This window comes from Leptopilina boulardi, unplaced genomic scaffold, assembly GCF_019393585.1.
Source record: "Leptopilina boulardi isolate dan_hultmark-lab unplaced genomic scaffold, ZJU_Lbou_2.1 LbouV2_341, whole genome shotgun sequence".
Taxonomy (NCBI): domain Eukaryota; kingdom Metazoa; phylum Arthropoda; class Insecta; order Hymenoptera; family Figitidae; genus Leptopilina; species Leptopilina boulardi.
In genome coordinates, this window is record NW_026137909.1 from 2,084,010 (window position 1) to 2,098,540 (window position 14,531).

Below are 14,531 nucleotides of genomic sequence, written 5' to 3' on the forward strand. Positions count from 1 at the left end.
GTATTGTTGCACGAAAGCAGAGTTGGGTAGTAACTGAATTTTTTGTGCATATTAGGCTGTGTCTGTTCATCGAGATATTTCGAGTTCAAGATGTGACGTCAGAGGCGTGGAGGGAGAACAAACAGACGACACAATGTTATTCTTACGGGGAGAAAATTTGTTTCCACTTTCATCAATTTTATTCATATTTTGCGAACATGGAAAACGCTTGTTGACATCTAATAAAATTAAAATGTGTGTTGATAATTAATTTTGTTATATATTTGATTCAATTGCATTGATAGATTCTCTGAATTCGTGATAAAATATGAATTTTGAGGTTAGGGGTGTTTGTTTACTAACTTGAAATCTTTTACTGCTGCGGTAATTCCCACTTAAAATATATATTTTATATCTTTTTTAATAACATGCATACTGGATATTGTTTAATAATGTTAAAATGTGATTAGTAAACAAACTTTTCTAACCTCAATATTTATATTTTATCACGAATTAAGAGAATCTATCAATGCAATTGAATCAAAAATATAACAAAATTAATTATCAACACACATTTTAATTTTATTATATGTCAACAAGCGTTTTCCGTGTTTAAAGTATGAATAAAATTGATGAAAGTGGAAACAAATTTTCTCCCCGTAAGAATAACATTGTGTCGTCTGTTTGTTCTCCCTCCACGCCTCTGATGTCATATCTTGAACTCGAAATATCTTGATGAACTGACACAGCCTAATATGCACAAAAAATTCAGTTACTACCCAACTCTGCTTTCGTGCAACAATACAGACGTTGAGTTGTAATTTCCCAGTTCTGATTATTTACGTACTGTCGTCAGCTGTCACTTGTATTAGTCAAAGATATTTTTATTAATAGACAATAATTATAGGAAAAATATTTCCACGTGCAATTACTTATTTATATAAAATTTGTGGATTTAATAAGTTAAGTGTAAAATTACTAATAGTAATATTTTAGTAACATTTTTATCCATCACAAATTTATCCTTTAACCTGTATCCTAACGACTTTTATCCTCTATCTTCACAACTTTTTACCCACCTTTTTTTTATTTAAATGAAAATTCGGATAAGTGAAACTTCGGTCATATAAAGTATCGGTTAAATAGAAATTCTACAAAATCAGAATTTTGTTAAATAGAAATTTTTCGATATTAACATTGGGCTTATTATAAAATCTTCTTTTTTAAAATTCTACTATAATAAATTTGATAATTTTTAATTCGACACCACAAAAATTCCATAAAGTCTAATGAAGGGAATATTCATGCGTCCCCAATTTTTGAGAGAGGGGGGCTTCCGTTGACAAAGAATGCCTCATTTATGAAAACTAGAACGATGATTAAATCAAAATTGTATGAGGTTCGGTATTCTACAATGTGTTTACTGGAAATCCAGAATCAGGACTTATAGCATAGAAGTTGTAGTCTAATTTCCGGAAACCGACAAATAACCTTAGGACGTCCGTAGGTTATTCTGAAATATCCGGTCTTCTAAAGGAGATTATTACATTAAGGGGTTAGACCACTTTGACAAAATGAAAATTAGGCAGTTACATGTTTCTTGAATATGCTAGTTACAATAAAAGATGCAATTTTGATGATTTTTACACTACTTGATGTAATTTTTGCAAAGGAACAAATAAGGAAATTTAAACTATCGTCGCTATTTTATGCGATGCCTCCCAAACAATGTTGTAATAGATCATTGTCACTCAGTTCTTCATACACTGGCTTTATTGATTTTTGAACTTCAACAGGAAGAGAATATTGATGGTTGTAATCTTACAAAGTTCCCAAAGCTCTTGCTTTTTGCCAATAGGATAACTGGAAGTCTTGGGAGTATTTGTGCTTTCGTAATTTTTTTTTATTTAATATTCAAATTCACGATTCCAAAAATATATATACATAATTTTGTAATAGACTACGGATCATTTTTAAATAGTTACTATATGCATAATGACTATTCAAAAATTAGCTGTATCTGTAGTCAATATTATTAACTTTTCCTAAGCTGTGAACTTATAATCTTTTCCTAGGCTAATTTCTTCATTTAACTTGGTTTAATAAAACTAAGTTAGGAAGAGGTAAGACATTAAATGAATGATTATTTTATATATAACATTATTATTTAAATACATATTAAAAACATTACTATTTGATTACATGATTGATATTTATAAATAATTGTTTATTTACAAGTATTTTTTTATTTACAAATTTATTTATTTATTTATCTAAAAATAGTATTCTATTTGTTTAATTATTGCTAAATAAGTCACGGTGACGTGACACTGGTACTCAATTTATTGAACAGAAATAGCACTCATGCTAGAATTAACTTCGAAATTTAGTTTGAGAGCATAGAATCTGGACAGTACACATATATATATATTTATTTTATCCCTCGTAGACGGCGTTTTAGCATCAAAGTTATTAAGGATGCTTTGCTTTCATAGCTGTTGTAAAATTTGATACTATGTTCATTTAAGCGTTGTGTTAGTCGCACTATATAAAAATACCTCAGTATTTGTGATTTTATGTTAGCACATAAATCGTATTATGAAAACAAAAAATATATACATACTGCAATATCCTTTCACCTATCCAAATCAGATATTAATTGTTGGTAACTTTAATTCAAATTCAAGATAAAAAAAATACTTTAACACAAAACCAAAATTACCTGACTAATGAAGATCTAGATTTACAAAATACATCTCCAATATTAACCATTAGATTAACAGTAGATTATTTAACCTTTTCACGAAATCCCAACTCTATGCGTCACTTATGCTATCTAGTTTACTTTAGTTATTTAGACGATTATTTTCTCTTTTTTCTCTAAATTAAAAACGGAGGTACAATAAAAATTTATATTCTGTAGTTGTGTTGTCAATGAATGTTATCTCCTTCGATTAGATGCAAAATCTGCATTACTGACAGAAAATAGAAAAATCATATTTTATATTTCAATATTAGTCCTACTAGTTTAATTTTACAGAAGAGGAAAATATTATCTACTCCTCCAGAATAATTTGCTGATAAGCTGTTACTCCCTTGCGGTGTAAACTGGCTTACTGTCTTCTGTACTATACCTCATCGCTCTTCGATTTTACCCTTTTTAATCCACTTAAAGCATACTCGAATGGCTAATTGTTATTTTTCAGAAAAAATTTTTTAATAAGCCAATTATTTACTATAAAAGGAAATTAATTTATTACAAAAACTTTTGAATCTTAAAATCCCGCAATTGTTATTGAACATCGTCAAGTTACAAAAATGAAACATGTTGTATATTCAGATGTTCATTACATGCACATTTTGCTTCTTTTTTACGATCAGCAAAAAAATTTGCTTCCTCGTGGAGAAATCATTAACATTGCAATTTAAGAAAAATGATTATTAACAGTTATTTGTAATTTGTAAAAAATTTATTAAAAAAAATAAATACAATTTATATTTCAATATATATCAATCAATTCGTTTCGATGCAATGGATACAATTATTTTATATATATATATATATATATATATATACCAATCGATTCGTTTCAACGCAAGGAATACAATTATTTCATATTTAAACTTGAATTTAAAAAAACACAAAATTTTATAGCTAAAATGTGAATTTTTGATTTTTTAACTTTCATTAATTCTTTAAATTTAAATCAAATGTATACTTTATATATTCCAATCGATTCGTTTTAATGCAAGGACTAAAATTATCACATATATACCAATCGTTTAGTCTTGACGTAAGGAATACGATTTTATTATATATCACCTTAAATTTTGTTATTAAAAAATTTTTTTGGATTAAAAAAAAATTTTTTGAAAAAAGACGATAAAATTTTTTTTGGGGGTATTTTTTAAAATCCTTTCATTTATTTTCAGATATTAATGTGATAAAGAAGCCTACCAAATTTTACCCAAATCCATTAAAACCTGTTAAAGTTATCGTGTTCTCGAAAAAGGGGTCCACACATACATAAACAAACACACACACACACACATCCGGACAATTGATCAGGATCTCATATAACATGTTTTTATATAGAGAAAAAATTGTTTTCGCTATTTTAAAATTGTTTATAAACGAAAGAATTACAAAACTTCTTCCACGAGGAAGCAACATTGGATCACTCCTCAAATAAAAATACGGTGGCAATTATCACACCCTGTTTGTATGTAATTTTAAGTAGTGGGAGATTTGATTTTGCTACCAACACCTCTTTGCTACCATGCAATCTTTAGCAAGCTTGCATTTTATTTAGGTCGTAATCGATTCAACCATCTGAATTACCTTTTAATTTTTTTATATTTCCTAATTTTTCAAATAAATGTAGCAACTTTTTTTCCATCGAAATCCCACATTTGTCAATGTTACTGATACTTTAGTTCGTGTTATTTTACAACATGAAGTTCACTAATTCCAACTCATTTGCGTAATAACAATTAATTTCAGAAATAAAAATTAAAAGAATTTAGAAATAATGGCTAATTGATTTTAAATAAATAATTAAATATTAAAGATTAGAAAATGTTGTATTTGTGTTGTGTTTAATGTTTATGAAAATATTTGACAAAAATTATTGTTTCATAATAATAATAATAAAAAAATTAAAAATTTATAAAAATTACGTCCGTAATATTTATTAAAACCATTTTAAGTCATGATTTTTTTAAAAATATGTACAAAACATTTGCATACTGAAAAAATACACTGGATTAAAAAAAAGTACAACTCTATTTTTATTTCACTTTTAATTAACTAACAGATATTGATCTGTACAATTAATTAACAGTGTATAAAATTAGAAATAAAGTCAAAGTTTGTGATTTTAGAATCAATGAAATCAAAAATTTTATCATTATTAGTAATAAACAGCAAGATTCTGAATAGTTTAAAAGTATCTCTTTTTGCTAAAATAAAAAAATGTTCGTACCTATTAATAAAGCAATTTTGTGAAAAATCATAATTGGATATAACTCCAATCATATAGCATACTACCTGTCAAAAAATTGCACTGTCAGACGCGATTTGGGCAGCTTCATTTTCTGTAGTAACGCTTGGAAACTGTGGGTGAAAGGGTTTAATGGGAGTTTTTACAAGAACACTGGTCTGATTTCGTAACTTGCGAAGGTTGCAAAATCAATAGAAACTGCTTACTAATGAAAATTGACACAAACATATATTAAAGTAATAGCAAAAAAAATTTGTTAAAATAAAAATCTTTATTGTTAAATAAACATATTTTCTATTGATAAAAGAAAAATCCATAAAATAAAAAATATTTTTGTTATTTATCCAAATAGTTTTATTTGTTTTTTCTTATTTTATCCTACAGGTAATGGTTTATTAATCATATGATCGATTATATACAGAATGCTAACGCATGTCAGATTTATAATTGTATCGCCCACAACTTGCAGCAAATTATTCGCACTGTAAAGCGCTTATCTATTATTTAATTAATTTAACGCCCAACTGATTAATTCTAATGGAATTGGCAGTGATAAATTTAAATTGTTCTCGACGAATTGTTGCAAAGCCATTCACGGAATAATCACGACCCTTCTTCGATTAATTCCATTTCTCCTACCATTACTCTGTTTGTAATTACGATTACTGATTTCAACAATACAGAAATTAAATTCAAAATACATTTCAATCCAATCAATTATTTTTTAAGTTTCTTCTTTATTAATAAATCGGTAAAAGATATATTTTAATATACATTTACTATGTAAATTACTAAGGAACTTAATTTTCATGAATTAACTTCTGTGATTGAGAAAATTGCTACTTTGGTCAATAGTAACATTTTTAATATTTTCAATGAAATTCAAATTATTACGAATATAAGTGTATGTAGGATATCCTCTAGCACTGAATATACCTAGAAAATTCACATATTCTATTGATGGTATACATATTTCACAAAGGAGGATAAATTCCCTAAATAAAAATGTGATTGTTTAAATAAATTGTGGTGAAAAGTGTTTATGAATTACGTTAAATTTGATTTTCTACGTTAAATTAAAATAACAAATATTTATATTTAAATATTAACCAGAATTTCCAAGGATCGCTATCACAGGAATTTTTTTCACTTAACTATCATGTTTTTGTATATAATTATTTTATTATGACATGTTGTGAAAATTTTATTTATTCTGCAAATCAAATTTTTAAGAATATAAATTATTTAATTCTTAAAATCATAATAATATATTTAGTTTTTCAACATTTTGCCACTCATTCGGTGTTTGGAGTGGAATTTAAAATATTAATTATTTTTTTTGTGACTTCTAAATTTAATTATTAATTATAATGAATTTTCTGCACATTCCTGATCCACTTGACAGAACACGCCACAGACTTTATAGGATAACAATGTAAATGCCGCGAAATATAGGTTGGTGTATTCGAAAATTGGAAATTTAAATATGAGGTTTACATTTATAGTTTATAAATTTAGAGTTTAGTTGACTAAAAAGGTGTGAATGCAGCAAAAATAAAATTCGAGTAAAGTATATATATTTACTCTCTCTAAAAATTGCAGGGTTTGAGGAACCATATTACAAAATATCTAAATCTATTTTACAAATTCTTATTCTATCTTAACCTAATACAATTTCTTAAACTACTTATTCTATTATCTGACAGAGCCATGATTCCGTTTTCCTGTCTATTTTAACTTCATCAAAATTAATATTAATTCGAACCCAGCCTCTTTAAATTTAACTTAATTATTCCCCTCATTTTTTCTCATTTGTTCTATTTCATGCATCTATTTCACATCTTGCCCACTCTCATTCAAAATCCATCCTATCCTTTCATCTACTCCTTTCTCTTAACCACACTCCCTACACATTCTCTCTTCTTCACTCATCCGATATCTAGATTCACTCATTCCTTCTCCTACTCTAATCCTGACCACTCTGTTCCATTTCTCTTCCTTGTTTTGAACTCTCCAGATATTGCAATATGTCTCTTCCTTTTACCATCCTATACCATCTGTTGTATTTTGAGTATATTATTCTTTCCCATCTCTCTTCTCTGTCCTTTTCCTCCCACCCTTCTCTTTCCTATGTCCATATTTTTTCCTCCTTCAAACCTTCTTTAATCGACTCTATCCTTTTAATTTCCCATTTCGACAGTTCCTTCTTTCCTTTCACCTCTCTTTCATTAACCTTCTTGCAACACATTTGTGTCAGGCTGTATCCTCTACCCTGTCTCAATTTTTTTTTCAAAACTCCAAGCCCTGCTTCTGTGTCTTATCCTCATTTTCTACCTTCCTACCTTCTCTCTCAAAATATATCCGGAAGGATTTATACTTACACCCACAACCCAACGCAAAAATTTCTCTTTCCATTTTTTCTATTTCTATCCAGCCTCATACTTTTACTCCATAACTCAATACAGATCACACTATCATATCAAACAACCACAATCTCTTATTCCAGTCATTTTTAAACATTCTTTTTCTAATCCCCCACACTTGTACCATTATATCTTACTCGCACTTTACACTCTGCTATTCACATTCTGCTCATGTCCTCCATTAAAGTTAAACCAAAAACCCAAGTAACAAAACTCATCCATTTCTTCTACCACTCTTCCATTTACATTTCAAACATTTTTCTTTCCATTTATCTTGTTCACAAATCTCATAATCTTAGTTTTCTCCACATTTATCCACAAATCCTTTTCCCATACATACTCTTCCAATCGCAATCCCTTAATCAACGATCCTATTCCTGCTTCATTTTCTGTCATCAACACTACATTATCTGCATAAGCTAATGAGTATATTCATCCAGTTCCTAATATTACCTCCCTTTTTTCTTCGCTTTAATTTTTCCTCTTGGTATGCCATTAGCAGACTAAACAGCGTAGGACTCAGTGGACACCCCTGCATTAGTCCTCTGCCCAACAAAAACTCTTCACCCATTTTCTCTCCTATCCTAACCTTTACTCTCATTTCCTTGTACACTTCCTTAACTCTTTCCACTATTATGGTCTTTTTTCCTTTCTTTCAGCGCTCTCCAGAATATTCCTTCATTATTATATCTATTATAATAGTTAACTTACTTTCTACATCCTTCTCCAACCTCCCTCTGAGTACCTCAGCGTACACTTTCTCGCTCTTCGACATTAGGGTTATTTTTTGTACTCTTCTATCACCTTCCTCTTTTTCACCAGAGACACTATTATTCCTGTTTTCCATTCCTCCGGCCATCCATCTCTTCTCCATACTTTATTTATAATTTCCCACATTTCCTTCCTTCCTTTTTCTTCTCCATATTTAATTCCTTCTTCTTCCGTTCCACCTTGCCCTAAACTTTATTCCATTTCAGCTTATTTATCGCCTCATCCTTTTATTTATTTTCACTTCATCTCTAGACACTCCCTCCTTTTGACGGAAAACCCGGGTTGACCGGGGGATGTCTTAATGCTCGGAAAAGATCAAGCAGAAGAGGAAGGTGGAGAAATTAGACCTCCTCCCTCTTCTGTCAAGCCGCTGGGAAAGTTGGCATATGTTGGCATATGTTAACTTTTATGCATTCTACTTATAAATATTGTACATTGAAAAAATTTTTTTTTTCAAAAGTCAAAAATTAAAAACGTTGTAATTCAAAAACTATTTTATTAAATTCAATAATAATTGATTTTTAGACTTTCACCAACAATAACAACATTTTAGAAAAGTATGGATTAAATTCGAGAACTTTTAATTTTTTGTTAGGACATTTCAGGAATTTTGCCTCATATGTATATATATATAAAAAAAGTATGTGTGTGTAATTAAATGCGTAAATTTTCAATATTATGTAATTAAATAATCATAAAATCATGTATTTTATAAATAATTTTATTAATTTTTGTAATTTTGAAAATTCGTTTAAAAAGTGAATCTTGGCTCCATCTATTATAAATAGTGTAAACTATAGTTCCCCACTTTTCCAAGACACCCTAATATTAAAGATACGCCCACGCAAAGTCATCCCTAGCAAAGGCTGGGCCTGAAAGACTCAATGACATCTTTCTTTTAGATAAGTTCTTCTATTTTGTTTCATAAAAAATCCAATCATTCATCTTTTTAACTTCCCACTCTAAAAAATATTCTTCCCCAAATTTCCACCCAACTAAAAAAATTAAGTAGGTATAACAATATAAAAACTAAAGATTTTAATTAAAAAGTCATTTCTCCAAGTTCTTTTCAAATTTCTAAGTTCTCTAAATTTTTCAAATCTCTCAGTTTCTTACAATTTTCTTCCAAGTCTCTAAATTTTAACTTTTTGTTTTAATTCTCAAGTTGAATTTTATATTGTTAAATTTCTTAAGTGACGAGTCAAATTTTTGATCATTCTAATTCATCATCTTCAATAAATACGAAGCCAATCATCTAAGATCCAAATTTAAACGAGTTTTCAACAATATTCAGCTATTATAAATAAAAAAGAAAAAAAGTAAGTACTTTTATTGTATATTAAATTACTTTTCTCCTCTCATCTGTTTTTTTTGTCATACTTCTACTTCCGAAGGACGTAGTTCGATTAAGTTGCGCATTTTAGTTCCCTCAATCCTTAAAAAGATTTGATCATTATTTTTTTTATTAAATACCTTGAGAAAAGATTACATTGTATTTAGTGCATTACGATCTTTTCAATCCTTTTAAATTCACCTTTAAATAAAACAAACCAATTTGAATGATTCCTAAGTTGTGGACAATGAGTCTAGACTCAAAAATAAATTAAAATTTACTAACTATGTTGCGTTGTCGGACGTAACATTTTCCTTATTATCTAAACTACAAAATATCATCGACCCGACGACGCTTGAGTAAATTCCCATTTAGCATCATGGGCTCCCCTGCTATAATGTATAATTGTCGATTATAAGAAAAGACGAAATCGACGTTTTTAATTTTTTGAAAACTCAATAGTTTTTTTTAAGATGAATAATTGATTAAATATTCTTAAATTTATTCTGCAATTAAATTATTATATGATATAATAAAGTTTCATTTTTTGAAAAGTTACAATATTAATAGTCAAACTAATCTTGTTGTTTCAGGTGTGCGGAAGGCTTCACAGGTCTACGGTGTGAGACGAAAGATGTCATCAGTACTGGAAGTGTGTACAATCGCCATAGAGCACCATTTTCGTGTAAACTAGGTCTCTCAACCTCATACTACTGCTAGCGACAGTATCGCGGAGCCCAATAAGTAAATTATTACTTGTAGTGCTCCTATATAGGGAACTTACGATATCGTCTTCGTATGAACCGATTATAAGCGCCATTAATAACCAATAAATGAAACTGCGCAATTTTATTGGTGCTGCCATATTCGTAATATGCATATTGGGCATTAACAGTATAAATAATGAAAGGTCATTCTTGGGCTTTATATGTAACGTACCATTACGTAGCAGAACGAACCGAGTTTACCTCTTATTAGGAAATATCATCTTCTACTGTATAAGGAGTCTTCTCCATTGTACATTTTTTTTATTTGAAACAGAAATAGGACGCGAAAAATGGTATTTCCTCAATTTTTAACTCTTTTCTTTACTGAGTACTTTTGAAATGTCTCAAAACGCACAACATTGACACAGTTTTTGAAAAAAATATTATTTTGTAAAAAAATAAGAAAAATATTTGTCTACTATGTCAATTTGAAAATTTATTTTTTATAAGTCTATAGTTATTTCCATAGACTTAAATTTTAGTTTATTTTTTGTTTTTTTTATTTGCTATTCCTGGTACTATTAATTGTATTTGTAACTATAAGGAACTTTTTAACTTCTTTTAGTACCAAAAAATTTGATAATTAATTGTTTTAAAAACGTAAAAATTTTTACTATTTATTTTATTTATAATTCAAAACCTAAATTTTAAGTACCTAACGATGAAAAATTGTTACTCATCGTTAGTGATAATTTAGAGTCTCTGCCCGAAATTTATGTAACTAAATTTTAAGCTTATTTTTTACAAATTCAATATTTTCAATAAATACTTGAGCTTTGATTATTGAAACTTTTTGGGTTGTTAGAGTCGCATAAACTTGTTTATAATACCAGAATCAAAACAAATGAATATTACAATTGTTTTTAAATTGATACTAACTAAATTTTTCTTCTAAAACCGTTGATTAATATTTGGTTTCCACTATATTAATTTGCATACTCAGGAGACTTATTAAGAAAATTAATTTAAGCATATTGGGATAGGTTATGATTTCTGCTATGTTACTTACTATCGGTAACTGTTTGATCGGTAAAGTAGATCTCTATTTTACAAGGTGCATATATATTGGAAGGATGTTGAAGTCATCCAATCGGTAAAATTATATACATTACCACATATGGTAAGGTAGTAATTTACCTTATCAACCTAGCACTTATTGACTGTAAGTAATATAACAGAAATTACAAATGTCTAAATTTGTTTGTTTACTATTCTTGGTACTCTATTAATCACTTTTTAACTTCTTTTATCACTAAAAAATGTGAATAATAACACAGGCCAACAAAATTTGATTCGATTTACTTTCCAAGAATCAGACAATACTTTTCATTTAAAAAAAATCGTCCGCCATATTGAATCGGCCATTTGGAATTTTGAAAATAATTATAATTTTGAAATTATCGAATAGTACTTTCAGATACAATATTGATCTTTTGGGAAAAAAATTATCTCTTGATGTTGCATGACCTCAAATGCTGTTAAAAAGCGGGTTTTTTGCATATTAAGGTCGAAAACCTTCTGAAAAGTTGTCTAATTCTTGGAAAGTAAATCTTGTCGGCCAGTGTTATTATTATAAAGTTTCAATATTAAATGTCTCAATGTAATTATACATTAACAATTGTCATTTTAATGTTGCGATATTACAATCGATGGTAGTGCTCAAAAATAAATAGATTTTATAGAGTCAATACCCTACGAATGGGTGTTTTAGCAAGTTTAATATTTCGTGCGTATGCCAAGAACCTCGTTCTTAAATAATATCGTTTCTACAGAAAGTAATGCCAAAGAATTCCCAGTCTCAATCCTTCGAAATTTAGACTCAAAATCAGGCAAAATGATCGTTTTATAATTTTCTTTCTTGTGAAACTAGTCAAACGAAAAAGTTCTTCATGTATCTGATACTTTGAGTCTATTTATAGGAATAGCCAAAAAAAAAAGAAAAGTAATAAAGTTTTTTCACTATTTTTAAAATAATGAACAAGTATTAATGTTTTTAAGTAATAATAACGTTTTTTTTATTTTAATTTGCATTTGCAGTTGAAAATTAAAGACTTTTGTAATGTTCTTAAAATAATGATTTTTTCAATTTAATTTATTTAGACTTTCTATTTTTGTAATGAAGTTTGCTAAGAGAAAACAATAAATAGTCATGCAGTCATTGCTGCATTTATCATGCAATCATTATATCACATTGAAGGCTTTCAGTTAGTATTTGTTAGTTTTCATCATCATCACTGTACTAGTTTTCAATTTTTTATATCACTACAATCAGGTATTAATTTTTAAGGCGTTGTAACATTTTTCATGCTTTACACTTCACATATAAAATTTTAATAAAGAAATAATTATACATTACTTTAAACACTAACTTTTAAAATTCTCAATTTTTTATAAACTATCTGCTGAGTTTTAAGTATCAAAAGCAATTAGTGATTTTTGTGAATAAATAAATAATCAGTAAAATATTCAAAATTTACAATTTCAGAATTTAATTATTTGTTTCTTATAAAAATAATGTGAAAGTATCATAAACTGAAATGCCTTCATTAATACTAGTCTTCTCGATTGCTTTCAATCTCAAATGATTTATCACTATATAACTTTGCTTGTCTGAGATGTCGTTCAAACAGCAAGTTAAGAGCACAATAATTTTATATTTATATATTAATATCAAAAGTAATATTTTTTTTTAATGATTGGGACTTTTTGGGAAAAAAGTTAATCATGTAAAAATAGCCTATCACGTGTTAGAGATTAAATGAAAAAGAGGTTTAAAATATAAGTATGAAAAGTATATATATATTTGATTAGTTAAACGGAAAAAATTTCATAAATACTAGTAAGATTTCTCCGAAGAACGAGCATAGACTGATAAAATTTAAATACCGTCGATGACGCGATGTTTTGGTTCAAAAACGATAGTCGCGTTTTGTTTATTTTTTAAATGCACGACTGGTTAATATACAAAAAAAAGCGAGTCTTTGGAGTAATCTATCGATGCGATATTAACGGGATGCGCGTGCTGTGTTTCAGCAATCTCGGGATCTTATTTATGTTTTATAATATATAAATATATTATATTATGTAAATATATACATATATTATACAAATATATATGTATATATGTACATATATATACACGTATAAATATGTGTATAAAATTTTTAATTTATTTATTTAATTAATTTTATTGATTTATGATTAAATACCACATCCACCTCGGAAATTATTGTTGTTTTTATTTACACATTTTTCCCTGCACTTTTTTTTTAAGGAAAGCTGTTTTATTTTAGATGAATAAAATTGAAATATAAAATTAATTTTTAAATTAAAATGCATAATCGTAAAATTATTAATTTATTATCAAATTGTCTTTCTTTAGTTTAAATTAAAATAATTAATTTGAGAATTACAATTGAAAGTAATTAATCAGTTTGGATAAAATTTTGCAACTTTGCAGTACTCACAATCAAAAGTATAAAATATGTATTAAAAAAGATTTTGTCTAATTTTTATAGAAATTGATATCTAAAAGTTTCTTTAGTAATGGAAATAAAGGAATTTTTTGCTACGAGAGAAAAGGTCAAAGATGGGGAAAAATTTAAAGGTGTTTTGGCTAGGCGTAGGATTTTGTCAGGAATCCTTTTTGACTCTAAAGTTGTTTAATTTAGTAATGATGATTTGTCTGAGAGAGAGAAAAAGGAAAGGGAGAAGGGGTGTTACCTTAAGGAAGAGAAGGATTTCTACTTTGAAATTTGCAGATTATGTGGTTTTCATGGATAAGGATGAGATTTGAGTGAGATTGTTGAAGAAAAGAGTGTAAGAAGTTGTAATGGAGCTTGCAACTTGATAGTAAAAATTACGTCATACACAATCTCATAAAAAAAATTTTATTATTGTATGCTTCTGACTTTTATTTTATCAAAAGATATTTTATTATATTTTCAATTAATTCCCTCACAACAAAAGGATATCCCAGGGACATCTTTAGGATATCAAAGACTTCCCAAAGATATCAAAATTTCCAGCCCGTGGGAGTTCCCACGCGGGATATTATTTTCTTAAATAAAATTTTTACATATAAATATATACGGTAAAAAGGCTGGAATTTAGTAGAATTAAAAATATTAATTCCATTTAATTCGGAAAATTCCCTCTTTTTTAATTCCACGTATAGGAAAGAAATATGTGAATTTCTATTTCTTTTAATTCTATTCGAAAAGAAATGACACAAATAGGAATCGAACACAGGCAT

At 27.9% G+C, this 14,531-nt stretch overlaps 1 protein-coding gene across 1 annotated transcript in view; it reads left to right on the forward strand.

The window, feature by feature from the left end:
• The window catches only part of LOC127285722 (protein vein), a 533,094-nt gene extending 519,592 nt beyond the window's left edge, over positions 1-13,502 (forward strand). The window contains exon 5 of the mRNA XM_051311860.1: positions 10,103-13,502. Within this exon, the coding sequence (XP_051167817.1) occupies positions 10,103-10,229 (127 nt within the window). The 3' untranslated portion in view covers positions 10,230-13,502. The remainder of the gene's footprint in view (positions 1-10,102) is intronic.
• Positions 13,503-14,531: the final 1,029 nt, after the last annotated feature.